Source organism: Gorilla gorilla, chromosome 5 (genome assembly GCF_029281585.2).
Source record: "Gorilla gorilla gorilla isolate KB3781 chromosome 5, NHGRI_mGorGor1-v2.1_pri, whole genome shotgun sequence".
Classification (NCBI taxonomy): domain Eukaryota; kingdom Metazoa; phylum Chordata; class Mammalia; order Primates; family Hominidae; genus Gorilla; species Gorilla gorilla.
The window spans coordinates 161,064,018-161,079,070 of NC_073229.2; the positions used below are offsets into that span (position 1 = coordinate 161,064,018).

At 35.9% G+C, this 15,053-nt stretch overlaps 1 protein-coding gene across 2 annotated transcripts in view; it reads left to right on the forward strand.

Moving 5' to 3' along the window:
- The window catches only part of PEX7 (peroxisomal biogenesis factor 7), a 93,853-nt gene that overhangs the window by 48,333 nt on the left and 30,467 nt on the right, over window positions 1-15,053 (forward strand). For both annotated transcript variants that reach the window (XM_019028688.3, XM_055391198.2), the window contains exon 8: window positions 1,140-1,195. In XM_019028688.3, coding sequence (XP_018884233.1) covers window positions 1,140-1,195 — 56 coding nt within the window. The remainder of the gene's footprint in view (window positions 1-1,139; window positions 1,196-15,053) is intronic.

The following is a 15,053-nucleotide window of genomic DNA, read 5'->3' on the forward strand; positions in this document are numbered from 1 at the left end:
CATAGGAGACACAGTGCTCTGTTTTATTTTTTAATAAAAATTTGTTTAATTGGACAAGTTTTAGCAGTTGAAAAATATGCTCTATGTATATTTTAGAGTGATTATGAGAATGAAATAAGGTAATGTAGTGAAAGTACTTTGCAAACTAAGTGCTGGTCAAATGTAGTTATATATGTGTATTTAACTATTAAAGTGCGATAAGACAAACACTGAAGAAATGTAATTGCAAAGGTCAACTTATTAAGTACATTTTTACTCATCTAGAAGACGTTACTTGTCTTTAAACTTGCTTTTTACCCTTGATATCATTTTCCATTAGCTGTAATATACAAATAACATAAAAATATCTTAAAGGTGTTTTTATTTAACATTTAAATGTTTATTTTGATAACGTGATTATAGCAATCATATATTTGTAAAATTGGTAAACTATATAATTATATATTTGTACTATTATGTACTTAAATCCCTTATATTTGTAAGAATCATTTTTGTTTATTACTTTGTTTGCTTTTGTTTTTTTTGAGCCAGAGTCTCTCTCTGTCGCCGGGGCTGGAGTGCAGTGGCATGATCTCGGCTCACTGCAACCTCCACCTTTTGGGTTAAAGCAATTCACCTGCTTCAGCTTCCCGAGAAGCTGAGATTATAGGCATATGTGCCACCATGCCCATCTAATTTTTGTATTTTTAGTAGAGGCGGGGTTTCACCATGTTGGCCAGGCTGGTCTCGAGCTCCTGACCTGAGGTGATCTGCCCTCCTCAGCCTCCCAAGGTTCTGGGATTACAGGTGTGAGCTGCTGCATCTGGCCTATAAGAATCATTTTTGGATAGCCAATATGAAATTGTATTTAATTTTTCCAGAATAGCAACATTTTGGGAATATTTTATTCTAAATAAGTTCTAAAAAGCTTGAGGGATAATTTTCTTTGGAGAATGTAAAAATATTTTTCCTGAAGATGGATACTTATAAGGCCAGAAGATTTTTGCCTCAAATTATAGCATATATGCTTTGAAAAAGCATAATTTTAAGTGACAGCTCTGACTCAAATTTATTATAATGTTTATGGAATGATCATAGAAAGCAGTGTTATAATCACAGCTGACTTCAAAAAGGGTTTTTTTTCCTTTTTTTTTTTGTAGTTTTCACCATTTCATGCTTCTGTGCTGGCCTCTTGCTCGTATGATTTTACTGTAAGGTACAGTGGTTTTTAATACATTTCATTGTGAAATACCAGGTAACATTTGCATCTTTGCAACTTTTATAAGAGATAATATGATTACTCTTACTAACATGAAAATAATCTGAGATGGGTACATTTAAATATTTACTAGGATTAATATTATATTTTTCCTGTTTTCGTGATCCAGTCACATATATGGGTAAATTTTTTCTCTTCAAATATTAGCCTGGCTATTCTGTTTAAAAGCCATCTTTTCTAATAGATGTTCCTATGGTAACACTTTCCTACACTATAGATGGCATAGCCAATATATTCTAAATTTAGATATAGAAATTTGGAAATTGCATTTCTTCAGGTCTAATTATATGAGTCTTAAGGCTAAGATTGCTTAGATGAAAAAACAATGAACATGAGTGTATGATTTTTTGTGAATGTAGATATATGAACATGTATGTGTATATATGTGCATGGATATCTAGATAAGAGTGTGTGTGGGTGTGGGTCTCTATTTATACTTCCAGTTACAGTTCCATACCACAGAGGATTTATTTTCCCTTTCCAAATTTGTAACTCTTGACTTCCATTTTATTCACAATATATTTTCTTATGTGTTAAACCCTGTAATGCTTAGAAAGTAGTTCAGAATTGCAAAGCCATACCTTTGAAAAAAACAATCTTACTAATTAGAGCTCAGCACTTGCTTAGAGTTTTTTTTGTCTTTAGTTTGAATACTATATTCAGAAGTTACCTAGGTTAATTCTCCTCTTCTCTGTTAGAGTGTGGTTATGTTATTCACTTGAAACATGGTTTGATTCCTTTGTTTCTGTTTGTATTCAATTTTAGGGTTTTCCTCCCATCCTTGTTGATTTTGTCTAGGCAAAACATTGACATGGTTTCAAAAGTCAAGATGTACATAAAGATCTATTCAGAAAGGTTTCCAGGATTTTCACTAAAATATATCCTGGAAATCATTCTGTATCAAAGAGATCATTCTCATTCTGTATAATACACCATTGTGTGGATGTGCTATAGTTTATTTGGCTACCCTCCTATCTATGGACATTTAGCTTGTTTTCAATGTTTTGTAAATAAACAGTGCCACAGTGAATGATAGCTTTGTGTTACTAGAGAATTAATGTCTGGTATTCCTAGAAGTGGGATTGCTGAGTTAAAAGGTAAACATATGTAGTTTTGTTAGATATTACCAAATTTCCATCCATAAGGAATATGCCAATTTTGATACTCAGCAGCAATGTTTGAGAGTACCTGTTTCTCTGCCATCTAAAGATCATTGATTCATTAAGGTTTTCCAGATGTATGATCTTATCACCTGCAAATAAAGGTGGTTCTACACCTTCATTTCCAATTCTGAGCCTCTAATTGATTTTTCTTAAAATTCCCTCCACAAATACCACTAATACAGTGCTAAATAGTTTATAGAGAATGTCTGATTCCTGATATGAGTACAAACGCCTTTAGTGTTTCTCTATTAAAAATAAGATTCTGACTTTAATGCAAATTATATATGTTTACTTGTTTGTCATACTAAGAAAGTATGCATGAATTCCTATTTTCTTGAGTTTTTTTAATTAGGAATGGATCTTAAGTTTTGTTGAAGGCTTTTTATTCCCAGCATTTATGGAGATAATCATGATTTTTCTTCTTAGAGATATGGCTATGATGTACTATATTAATGGATTGAACCAACCTTGCATTCCTGGAGTAAGTCTCTCACGTTCTTTGTGTATCATTTTCTCACCATGGTGTTGAATTGTGTTCGCTAATATTTTATTTAAAGCTTTTGCGTCAATATTCAAAGGTGATATTAGTTGCAGTTTTCTTTCTTTTTTCATTTTGTTTAATGTGTCTGTGTTTTACTTGCTTCATAAAAAGAATTAAGAAATTTTCCTTTGTTTCCAAAGCTCTGGAACAACTTGTACAGCATTGAGGCTATTTGGTCTTTGAATCCTTTGTAGGATTGCTCTGCAAAACTAGTGGAGCATGGTGCTTTTTGTGGAGTACTTTCTTGATAACTTCATTTCTTTCATGGAAGTGAGTCTGTTTAAACTTTGTATCTCTAATGGGATCAAGTTTGGAAATTGTCCCTTGCTTTTAGGTTTTCAAATTTATTCGTAGAGGTGTCTGTAAAGTGGGTGGACACAGTGGCTCATGCCTGTATTCCCAGCACTTTGGGAGGCCAAGGTGGGCAGATCACCTGAGGTTAAGGGTTCGAGACCAGCCTGGCCAACATGGTGAAACCCTGTCTCTACTAAAAATAGAAAAATTAGCCAGGCATGATGGCAGGTGCCTGTAATCCCAGCTACTTGGGAGGCTGAGGTGGAATTGCTTGAACCCAGGAGGCAGAGATTGCAGTGAGCTAAAATCATACCACTGCACTCCAGCCTGGGTGACAGAGTGAGACTTTGCCTCAAAAAAAAAAAAAAAAGTCTATAAAGGAATGTTGTAGGATTTCTTCTCTTTCATTGGTTGTTTTACTCTTGTTATTTCTGATTTTGTATCTTTAATAAGTTCTTTGAATATCTAGTGGTATGTTTATTTTGTTATTTTTCTTCAGCAGGCAGAATTTTAATTTATCAATTAGAACTACTTTTTTCAGCTGGGTGCAGTAGCTCATGCGTGTAATCCCAGCACTTTGGGAGGCTGAGGCGGGTGGATCACCTGAGGTCAGGAGTTCAAGACCAGCCTGACCAACATGGTGAAACCCCATCTCTACTAAAAATACAAAATTAGCTGGGCGTGGTGGCACATGCCTGTATCCCTGCTACTGGGGAGGCTGAGGCAGGAGAATTGCTTGAACCCAGGTGGCAGAAGTTGCAGTGAGCTGAGATCGTGCCATTGCACTCCAGCCTGGGCAACAAGAGCAAAACTCTGTCTCAAAAAAGAAAAAAAAAGAACTTTTTTTTTTTTTTATTAATCACTGCTTTTATTTTTATTATTTCCTTTTTGGTACTTTCTTTTTGTTGTTCTTTTTTTCAGCTTCTTAAGATAGGAATTTATTTTTATTCTTTCATTTTGTTAATAAAGTGTTTAAGGCTATAAATTTTTTTCTGGTTATTATTCAAACTATAGCCCATAGATTCTGATATATAATGTTTTAATTATCATTTTAAAACATTTGTAAGTTCTGTTTATACTTGCCTTTTCTTCCAAGAGGTGTATAATAGGAAATTATTTAGTTTCCATATGAAAATTCCTTTTAACTTAAAAAAGTTTGTTAATAATTTCTACTTTTATTGCATTAAAATCAGAGAATACTATTTTAGTCATTCTGTTTTATGGAACATATTGAAATTTGGGGGAAGTGGAACCTAATAAATGATCAGTTTTTGTGAATGTTTCATTTGCAGTTCAGAAGAATGTATAGTCTCCATTTTCAGGCTGTAAAGTTCAGTATATAATCATAAGCTTACAAATTGATTATGTTGTTTAGGCCTTCTGTATCCCTTCTTATTATTGGTCCACTTAGTCTGAGAATGGTATGTTACTGAGAGTGGTATGTTAAAATCTCCTATCATTAGCAGGCTTCTATATCTGCCTGCATCTTTTGTAGTTTTGATTTTATAGAAACAGATGCTGTGTTTCTGGTATGTAGATATTATGGTGAATTGAGACTTTTAGCATTAAAGAATATCGTTCTTTGTCACAGTTAATGCTTTTTGTTTCAGTTATGCCTTGTCTCATATCAGAATCATTGCCCTCGCTTTCATACTGTGTTTACTTTCCAGATATGCTTTTCCCCATACCTTTTTTTTTTGTTTTATCATATTTTCTTTTTTTTTTTTTTTTTGAGACGGAGTCTGGCTCTGTCGCCCAGGCTGGAGTGCAGTGGCACAATCTCGGCTCACTGCAAGCTCCGCCTCCCGGGTTCACACTATTCTCCTGCCTCAGCCTCCCGAGTAGCTGGGACTACAGGCACCCGCCACTATGCTGGGCTAATTTTTTGTATTTTTAGTAGAGACGGGGTTTCACCGTGTTAGCCAGGATGGTCTTGATCTCCTGACCTCGTGATCCACCCGCCTCAGCCTCCCAAAGTGCTGGGATTACAGGCGTGAGCCACTGCGCCCGGCCGATTAAATTTTTTTTATTATACTTTAAGTTCTGGGATGCATGTGCAGAACGTGCAGGTTTGTTAACATAGGTATATACGTGCTATGGTGGTTTGGTGCACCCATCAGCCAGTCATCTACATTAGGTATTTCTCCTAATGCTATCCCTCCTCTAGTCCCCCACCCCCCAAAAGGCCCCAATGTGTGGTGTTCACCTCCCTGTGTCCATGTGATCTCGTTGTTCAACTCCCACTTATAAGTGAGAACACGCGGTGTTCGGTTAGATTCTGTTCCTGTGTTAGTTTGCTGAGAATGATGTTTCCAGCTTCATCCCTGCCCCTGCAAAGGACATGAACTCATCATTTTTTATGGCTGTATAGTGTTCCATGGTGTATATGTGCCACATTTTCTTTATCCAGTCTATCATTGATGGGCATTTGGGTTGGTTCCAAGTCTTTGCTATTGTGAACAGTGCTGCAATAAACATATGTGTGCATGTGTCTTTATTGTAGAATAATTTATAATCCTTTGGGTATATACCCAGTAATGGGATTGCTGGGTCAAATGGTGTTTCTGATTCTAGATCCTTGAGGAATCACCACACTGTCTTCCACAATGGTTGAACTAATTTACACTCCCACCAACAGTGTAAAAGCCTTCGTATTTCTCCATATCCTCTCTAGCATCTGTTATTTCTTGACTTTTTAATGATCACCATTCTAACTGTTGTGAGGTGGTATCTCATTGTGGTTTTGATTTGCATTTCTCTAATGACCGGTGATGATGAGCTTTTTTTCATATGTTTGTTGGCCACATTAATATCTTCTTTTGAGAAGTGACTGTTCATATCCTTCACCCACTTTTTGATGGGGTTGTTTTTTTTTTGTTGATTCTGGATATTAGCCCCTTGTGAGATGGATAGATTGCAAAAATTTTCTCCCATTCTGTAGGTTGCCTGTTCACTCTGATGATAGTTTGTTTTGCTGTACAGAAGCTCTTTAGTTTAATTAGATCCCATTTGTTAATTTTGGCTTTTGTTGCGATTGCTTTTGGTGCTTTAGTCATGAAGTCTTTGCCCATGCCTATGTCCTGAATGGTATTGCCTAGGTTTTCTTCTAGGGTTTTTATGGTTTTGGGTTTACATTTAAGTCTTTAATCCATCTTGAGTTAATTTTTGTATAAGGTGTAAGGAAGGTGTCCAGTTTCAGTTTTCTGCATATGGCTAACCAGTTTTTCCAACACCATTTATTAAATAGGGAAACCTTCCCCCATTGCTTGTTTTTGTCAGGTTTGTCAAAGAGCAGATGGTTGTAGATGTGTGGCATTATTTCTGAGGCCTCCTTTCTCTTCCATTGGTCTATATATCTGTTTTGGTACCAGTACCATGCTGTTTTGGTTACTGTAGCCTTGTAGTATACTTTGAAGTCAGGTAGTGTGATGCCTCCAGCTTTGTAGGATTGTCTTGGCTTTATGGGCTCTTTTTCGGTTCCATATGAAATTTGAAGTAGTTTTTTTCTAATTCTGTTAAGAAAGTCAATGGTAGCTTGATGGGGATAGCATTGAATCTATAAATTACTTTGGGTGGTATGGTCATTTTCACGATATTGATTCTTCCTATCCATGAGCATGGATTGTTTTTCCATTTGTTTGTGTCTTCTCTGATTTCCTTGAGCAGTGGTTTGTAGTTCTCCTTGAAGAGGTCCTTCACATCCCTTGTAAGTTGGATTCCTAGGTATTTTATTCCCTTTGTAGCATTTGTGAATGGGAGTTCACTCATGATTTGGCCCTGTGTTTGTCTATTATTGGTGCATAGGAATGCTTGTGATTTTTGCACATTGATTTTGTATCCTGAGACTTTGCTGAAGTTGCTTATCAGCTTAAGGAGATTTTGGGCTGAGATGATGGGGCTTTCTAAGTATACAATCATGTCATCTGCAAACACAGACGATTTGACTTCCTCTCTTCCTATTTGAAATCCCTTTATTCCTTTCTTTTGCCTGATTGCCCTGGCCAGAACTTCCAATACTATGTTGAATAGGAGAGGTGAGAGAGGGCATCCTTGTCTTGTGCTGGTTTTCAAAGGGAATGGTTCCAGCTCTTGCCCATTCAGTATGATAGTGACTGTGGGTTTGTCATAAGTAGCTCTTATTATTTTGAGATACTCTCCTTCAATACCTAGTTTATTGAGAGTTTTTAGCATGAAGGGTGTTGAATTTTGTCGAAAGCCTTTTGTGCATCAAAAATCATGGGGTTTTTGTCATTGGTTCTGTTTATGTGATGGGTTATGTTTATTGATTTGCGTATTTTGAACCCCCATACCTTTATTTTTAAACAGTTTTGTTGAACCATTTTGTTCTAGGTATGTTTTTGTATAGAGCATATATTAGGATCTCGCTTAGTGAACAAATAGTCTTTTTATTAGAATATGTAAGTTTAACTCTTTCATATTTCTTGATAAAAATGTTTAGCATCGAATGTGTCATATTTTATGTTATGATTATTATTTGTATTTTATTTGCTATGTTTCTGTGTGTGATGTGCTTTTTTGTTGTTTTTTTTTCTTTGACTTAAATTTTTTTGACATTTAGGTAAGTTTTTATATGTTTTAGTGGTTGCCTTTGGTGTTACAACTTTTTAAATGCCTTCATAAGTTTTCTGAAAAAAATTAACCGTTTATTGCCTGGTTGTGAGTTTTTCATTATATTTTTGTGAAATCCCACCTATTTCTTATATAATAACCAGTGAACTTGTTCTACTTTCGCTTTTTTTTCCCTTTTCCATCAAATTTTGTTTCATTTATGCTTTGTTAGAACATGCAACATGTAACATATAGCACATATCATATGATATATTTTTACTTAGTTTCTACCTTTGTTTTAGTCTTAAGTGTATAATTAAATATATTAAGTGCTCATTATCAGTTTTTTATTCCTAAGTTTCCCTCATTATCTGATGCAGTTTATCTTCAGGAAATGCCGTAGATTTCTCAAGAGGGACTGATGGGCATAGAATTCTCATGAACTCTCATAGGTTTAAAACTATTTTTCTGTAGCTTTCCTACTTGGAGGATAGTTTAGCTGAATATAAACTCCTTGATTTACATTTCTTTCTTTGAGGTTTTTGAAAATGCTACTATGTTTTTATCTTGCTTTCTATGTCGTTTTTGAGAATTCTGATGCCAGTCTAACTCTCTTTTACTTGTAAGTTGTTTGGCACCACCCTGACCCCAACCATCAATCCTTTCCCTCCTCCTCGAGACCCTGGGGAAAAAGAACCCTTGTTGCATTTCAGTTTTTCTTGCTGCAGGCTCAGTGAGCTCTTTAAGTATATAGATTCGGGTCTTCTTTTATTCCTAGAAAGTTTTTTGAATTACAATTTTAAATAATAGTTCTACTTAATTGTTTTATTTTCTGTGGAACTCCCATTATGTATAAAAGGACTCTCCTTTACCTGTCTTCTCTCTCAGGTACTTTCTGTCTGATACTTTTTCCTTCTATATTTCTTTATCTCATTTTCATTCTTTTGGTTGTTTTCCTGTTGTCCTCAATGCCCTTATTACGTTTTTGTGTGAATTTGCTCTTCTTGGGCCCCAATGTAATTCTGTGTTTATTTGTGAAATGATTTTGCCTTTTTTCTTGTGTTTCTTTCTTCAGTTCAGTCAGGTCTGTTTCAGTTCTTCTGTTTTTGTCCACTTGTTTTCTTTGTTTTTGAGTTCCTGATCAAGGGTTTTGTTGGTTTTTTTTCTTCCATGTCCCTAAATGCTTGCTTGAAGATAATTTGATTCAGTTTAGAATATGTTACCGTTTTCTACTTCACTATTTTTTTTTTGAGGGAAGCTTTTGTCAGATGAATTGTTGGAATTCTTGTAACCATTTATTTGTGTATGTGTGTGTTTTTAAAAATAAATAAAGACTTTTTTGTCTCTTTATATCTGTGGACAGGGTTGATGGTTTGAGGTTGGCACCTTTCCTTCCTTTTAATTTTCTTTCCCCCCTAAACTATCAACTTTCTAAGATCACCTCCCTGTATCCAGTGTACTTTAAAATCTGTAATCTAATCTTTATTATGCCTTTTTCCAGTATTTTCACTCATAGGATGCACTTTCTCTTTCTCATGATGGTTTTAGGTCAGCGTTAGACCTAGTCCTAGCTCCTGCCCTCTCTGTACCATTCAGTGTTCCCCAAACTGTCCTTGCCATTCACACAGGCTTGCAGCTGGAACAAGGAAGAGAGCTCATAGGGATTCTGTTTTGATTTTTCTTCTTACAGTTAATTTGAAGTTTGGATGTGTGGAAGACCTGAAGTTTGTGTAGTTTTATTTGTTCTCTTTGTTGTTCTGTATTGGTTTTTGTAAGAATACAGTAACAGTTTTGGATTTACATGGCCTCATTGCCTAGACTCTCCTCTCTCCTCACTTCTGAGTCCGTATTAGATATGGCCCAGTCTATATAGCTTTGTTTGTATAAAATGTACTTCTAATAGAATAAATTACAACAATGCTTTGAGATGTATTTCATGCCTTAACTTGGTTTTCTTGATTCATTCAATACAAGCGGGCAGACAGCTGGGAAGAATAATCACATGGAGGCTCCCAGCTCTCAAAAGTGTACTTTAACCAGGCTTTTGTTTGTTTTTTAGTATTCCATATAAAATAATAAGTAGTGATTATAAAGTTTTCAGCCTGGGAACTAACGAATGGCAACACAACAGAGAGGAAGAAACTGGAACTGTGGAGCTAGATCACTGGCTGGAGGTTAAGGCTGTGCATGTAGATTTGGACACCATTTACTCACTGATAATTCAGTCCATAAGAATGAATAAGCCAAAGGGAGATAAGTGTAGAGAAAGAACAAAAATTCCCTCCTTCAGGAGGGAATTCATGTTGGAAAGCAGGAAGGAGCAGCCCACCAGGAACAGGAGGAAACCTTAGAGCAGGCAATAGTCACAGAAGCTGTGGGAGGAGGGGCTTTCAACAAGATGTGAATGGCCAGTAATGTCAGATCCACCAGATAGGTTAAGCAGGATGAAGAGAGAACTTGGAATCTTCTCTTTTTGTCGCTCATGGATTCAAAAAAATGTCCACATATAGGATCTAGTTCTTGGAATTCGAACACCTTTCTGGCATTTGAAGCAAGAAGGCATAAACTGAGATGAGACATTAATCTTTTGGTGATCTCATATTTGGTATTCTTAACAGTTTTAATTGGGACATCTTAAATCCATTTCAGTGCTTTGTTTCTGATTAAAGAGAAAAATCTAATGACTACTGAGACTTTCTTCTCAGAATTGTCATTTTGATCTTAATCCTAGTGACTGACCACTCCCTGTTTTATGTATTTAAGTACCCCTAAACACCCTGTGGGAAAATGCCTTGTTCTCAGGAATGTTTGTTAAGACTGGATGTCAACTACATTTCTGAAAATCTTGGGAGTATCAAACCATGCTCAGAATCATCATAGTTTTTGGCTTTCAGTCTTACTTTTCTCTCCACTGTTAAATGCTGAGTCCTGAGCAAGGACAGGGAGGGGGGGATAGATATTTAGTGCCCCTGGGGAGGGAGGTGGTTAGGTCATGGTCCTGAGACCAGATCAAAGGTGTTGTAGCTATATTTGTAAGCACTTGGAAAAATTGAGATTTATAGTTCAATAACAGGAGATCTTTAACGTAAGTTAAACAGAAAGTTAAAAAGATATTTGAAATCAATGATCGTGTATAACTTAGAGTCCAGGTTTCTTTTATTAATGTGTAATATGGCAACTAGTGATATCTGTGCTCACAAGCTCACAGGGTGATTACAAGAAATATATGAGAAGACATTCTTGAAAATACTGTGATAATTCTTAATTGCTTTTCCCCCTCTTCTTCTTCTTCTTCTTTTTTTTTTTTTTTTTTTTTTTTGAGACAGTCTTGCTCTGTCACCCAGGCTGCAGTGCAGTTGTGTGATCTTGGCTCATTGTAACCTCCACCTCCAGGGTTCAAGCGATTCTCCCACCTTAGCCTCCTGACTATCTGGGACTACAGGCACACATCACCACACCCAGCTAATCTTTGTATGTTTAGTAGAGACAGGGTTTTACCATGTTGACCAGGCTGGTCTCGAACTCCTGACCTCAAGTGATCTGCCCACCACAGCCTCCCAAAGTGCTGGGATTATAGGCGTGAGCGCCCGCACCTGGCCCTTTGCCTCTCTTCTAAAGCCATCTTTCCAACCCTATTCCCTGCACATTCAGCAAAAGATCTTACCTTTAAAATAATAATAATGATAATTGTGGGACTCAAGCACAAATTATCTTAATTTCTAAGCTAGGCCTGCAGATTTTCTCTAAATCTGTACCTCTTCATTCCTCCTGTTATTTAGAACCCTTAGACATGTGTGCTGTTGATCCCTCGTACTTGTTTTCTTCAGGACTTTACGCCGTGAAGTGACCTCTTCTCCCGCCATATCTCTATCTTTAGTCTCCAACTCTCTAGTGACTTTTTCCTCAGCCTGTAACATTTTCCTTCATCCTGCATTTGCCTTTAACTCCTCTCTTACATCTCTCTTTTTTTCTTAGCCAAGCTTTTAGTGTCCCCATAAGCTTCCATTCACCAGGGCCATTTTAAGGTCTTCACTGTCCCAGCGTACTCTGTGTTGGAGGTCTTACCCTGGATCACTTGAACCTATAAAATGGATCTACATCACTGATTAAATAGGGTTAATTATTTTAAAAAGATTTGTGGCTTTTGCTTTTGAAGTGATTTGGATTGAGTAAGTCACTTATGGTTGATTATGATTTCTTGGCAATCATGCTTGCTAAGGAATTCATGTGAAATAAAAAAGAAACATCCCTAACCTAGAAATTGTTTCCGAATGGAATGAAATGTTTCTGAGTGCCACGTTTATCAATTAGTAATGTTAATTTATTAATTTTAAATTTAATTATTTTAAGTTTAATTTAAATGTTCAGCTCTCAGGCATTTTTGTAGACCTTTGAAAGCTTATAGGCATAGGCACTTACGGTTCTTCCTAATGGCACAACTGGCTTCAGTCCCTCCTTCTTTACTGAAATTGCTCTGGCAAAAGCCACTAGCGACCTCTGTAAAACCAAATCCAGTCCACTTGTCAGCATTTGTCATGCTGAACCTTTTTCTGTTTTACACTGTCGATCATACCTTTCCTTCTGGAAACTCCTTATCCTAAGGATTCCATGTTCTTTTTTGTTTATTTGTTTTTCTTACTGTCCTCTGACCCTTCCTTCTTAGAGTTCATCATAGAATCAGTCTCCTTCTCTTCCCCTTAAACTTGGTCGTCTCCCTTTGGTTTAGAACTTTTTTTACATGCCCGTTCTAAATGATAATTTCCAGCCCCTGTGTCAGGTCTGGCCTTTCTTGAGAGCCTTAGGACTGCATATTCAGCTGTTTCTGGACACAGGCACCTGAGTGTCCAAACGGGAATCTCACACTGAACTCCTTCTTTGCTTGTTTATCTGTGTTATTTATCTCAGTTAATGGGAACCTTATCCCTATTCAAACAAGCCAAAAACATGGAATTCTCCTTTTTCTTGAAAAATTGGTAAACATTTTCCCAGTACGAAGTGGAGCATTGCTTCACAGGCAGTATATAGAAGCAACATCATTTTTTTTAGAAATATAATTTTAATTTTAACATACGTTGTAGCTACTAAATTACTGTTTCACCTCCATGCTAAATGTAACTGGAGGCTAGTGATTGCATATTCCAATATAGGATTATCGAAGACTTTCTTGTAACAAGGAAAATAAATAGAAAAGGAAGCCAAAATCATTTGAAAACCCTTCATTTTTGACTATATTACATGTATGTTTATTTGTAATTCTCAACACATGTCGAGAATAAGACTTTAATCGTTCTAATGCCTGTGTGAGTCTAGTCTCATTATTTGAATGTGGTGACCACTGATTGGAAAGGTCAGAAAAGGTGCGTTTTTGGTGGATTTTTACTCCATGTGATATGAGTTAAATTTATCCTCTGAAGAATTTTAAATCTGATTGGATTGATGGTATTTTTAGTGTCAGAAAACCATTTTAACAAGAAGAAAAAGATTTCAGATATAAGACCAGCAGTAACCTGTTTAATTTTTAGGACTGATAGCTATAGAGATACTACCTTTAGATTCCCTGAATGGCTAATATTTGCAACACAAGCTTTTTAAATATAAGTTTTTAATTTGTTGCCCATTGTTATATTTAGGTTTGTAAATTTTTCAAATTTAATTTTAAAATTGTTTATATGGTGGGTGTTATATCAAAACTGATGATATGGTGGATATTTTAGAAAATGTAAGTTTCATATTTCTATTTTATGTTGCTATTTACCAAATATAATAGAAGCTTTAAGACCTTTACCTCTATAGTAGCTCATTACATTTCACAGAATAACTAATGAAGATCTAAGAAGTGATATATAACATAGCATTGGAAATTGTTTAGTATGGTTTATGTTAAATAAAAACTTCAACTTTTATGAAGAATATCAGAACTCCCTTCAGCTGGTGGACAATATAGTCTATCAAAATACATCTTGATTCTTTCTAAACTTCACTCAAGATAATACTAAAGTTAAAATGTTTCATAGTAGATTATTTCTATTCCTCCATGAATGTTATCATCGTAGATTTTAGCATATTATCTTTTTCCTATATACTGTCCCTTAAGTTAGTTAACTTCTCTTCCTGCCAAGCCACATTTGTTGTGCCAACCGTGCATAAGCATTATTTGAGTTGTAAATACTTGTTTTTGGTTTCATACTAAGTAGATCATTTCATAAACAGAAATCAGCAAACCGGGTATGTGTGACAACCAAACAAAAGTAAAAGCTGTTCTAATTCATGGTTTTTCATTAGGAAGAGCAGCATTCCGTGTCTTCCACATTGTAGCAAATTCTCAGATATCTGAAGATTTTAATTGATAAAGCTAAAATGACCAGTTTAGCCTCAGAGTAACACTCCAGTTTCATGATACTTTTATAAATATTATAACCTTTACAACTTTTTTATCAGTGGTCTTAATGGCCTTTGATAATAATAAGCCAAACCAAGCACTGAATTTTTTTAGACATATGGATTTCGGGGCAAGAAAAATATAAAGTGAATTTTAATTTCAGTGTTGTCAAACTGTATTCAGCCACAGTTTGTGTGGTGTGAGTCTCTCTCTGCCTATGTCAGCAACATTAATGTTTCCAACTCAACTGTTAAGCTACTTTTTGGTGACAAAATTGTACAACTGTACTCTAGTTTAACATTCAGGCATATTTACAGAATGTCTGTTATCTGCCAGCCATTGTAATAGACAGTTTGGAATGTCATTTTGAGGAAATGATAAAAATGAAGGCTTGGAGACAAGTAGTAACACACCTAGGAGAACCCTAAGCCTGTCAGTTTTGTTGGTATTGTGGGACATATGTAGTCACAAATGTAAATAGGGAGTACTGGAAGATATATATTCAATAGAGTAATTATGGGTTGGCACATTCCCAGGACCACAGACTTTGGAGCCAGACTGCCTTCTACTAGCTATATAAACTTGAGCAAGTTATTTTAAAACTTGATGGCTCAGTTTCCCCATCCCTGTAAATGGAGATGCTAATAGTACCCACCACATGGGATTGTTGTGATGGTTAGAAGAGCTAATATACACAAATACTGGTACATAGTAAGTACTATGTAAGTGTTTGCTACTTTTGTCATTATTAAGGCTAGAATGGATGGTGACAGAAGGCTGTCTCCTTGGGCTTGAGGCCATTTCAGCGCTCTAGTCTTCAAGAGTGAGGTAATTTTATTTTACAGCAGC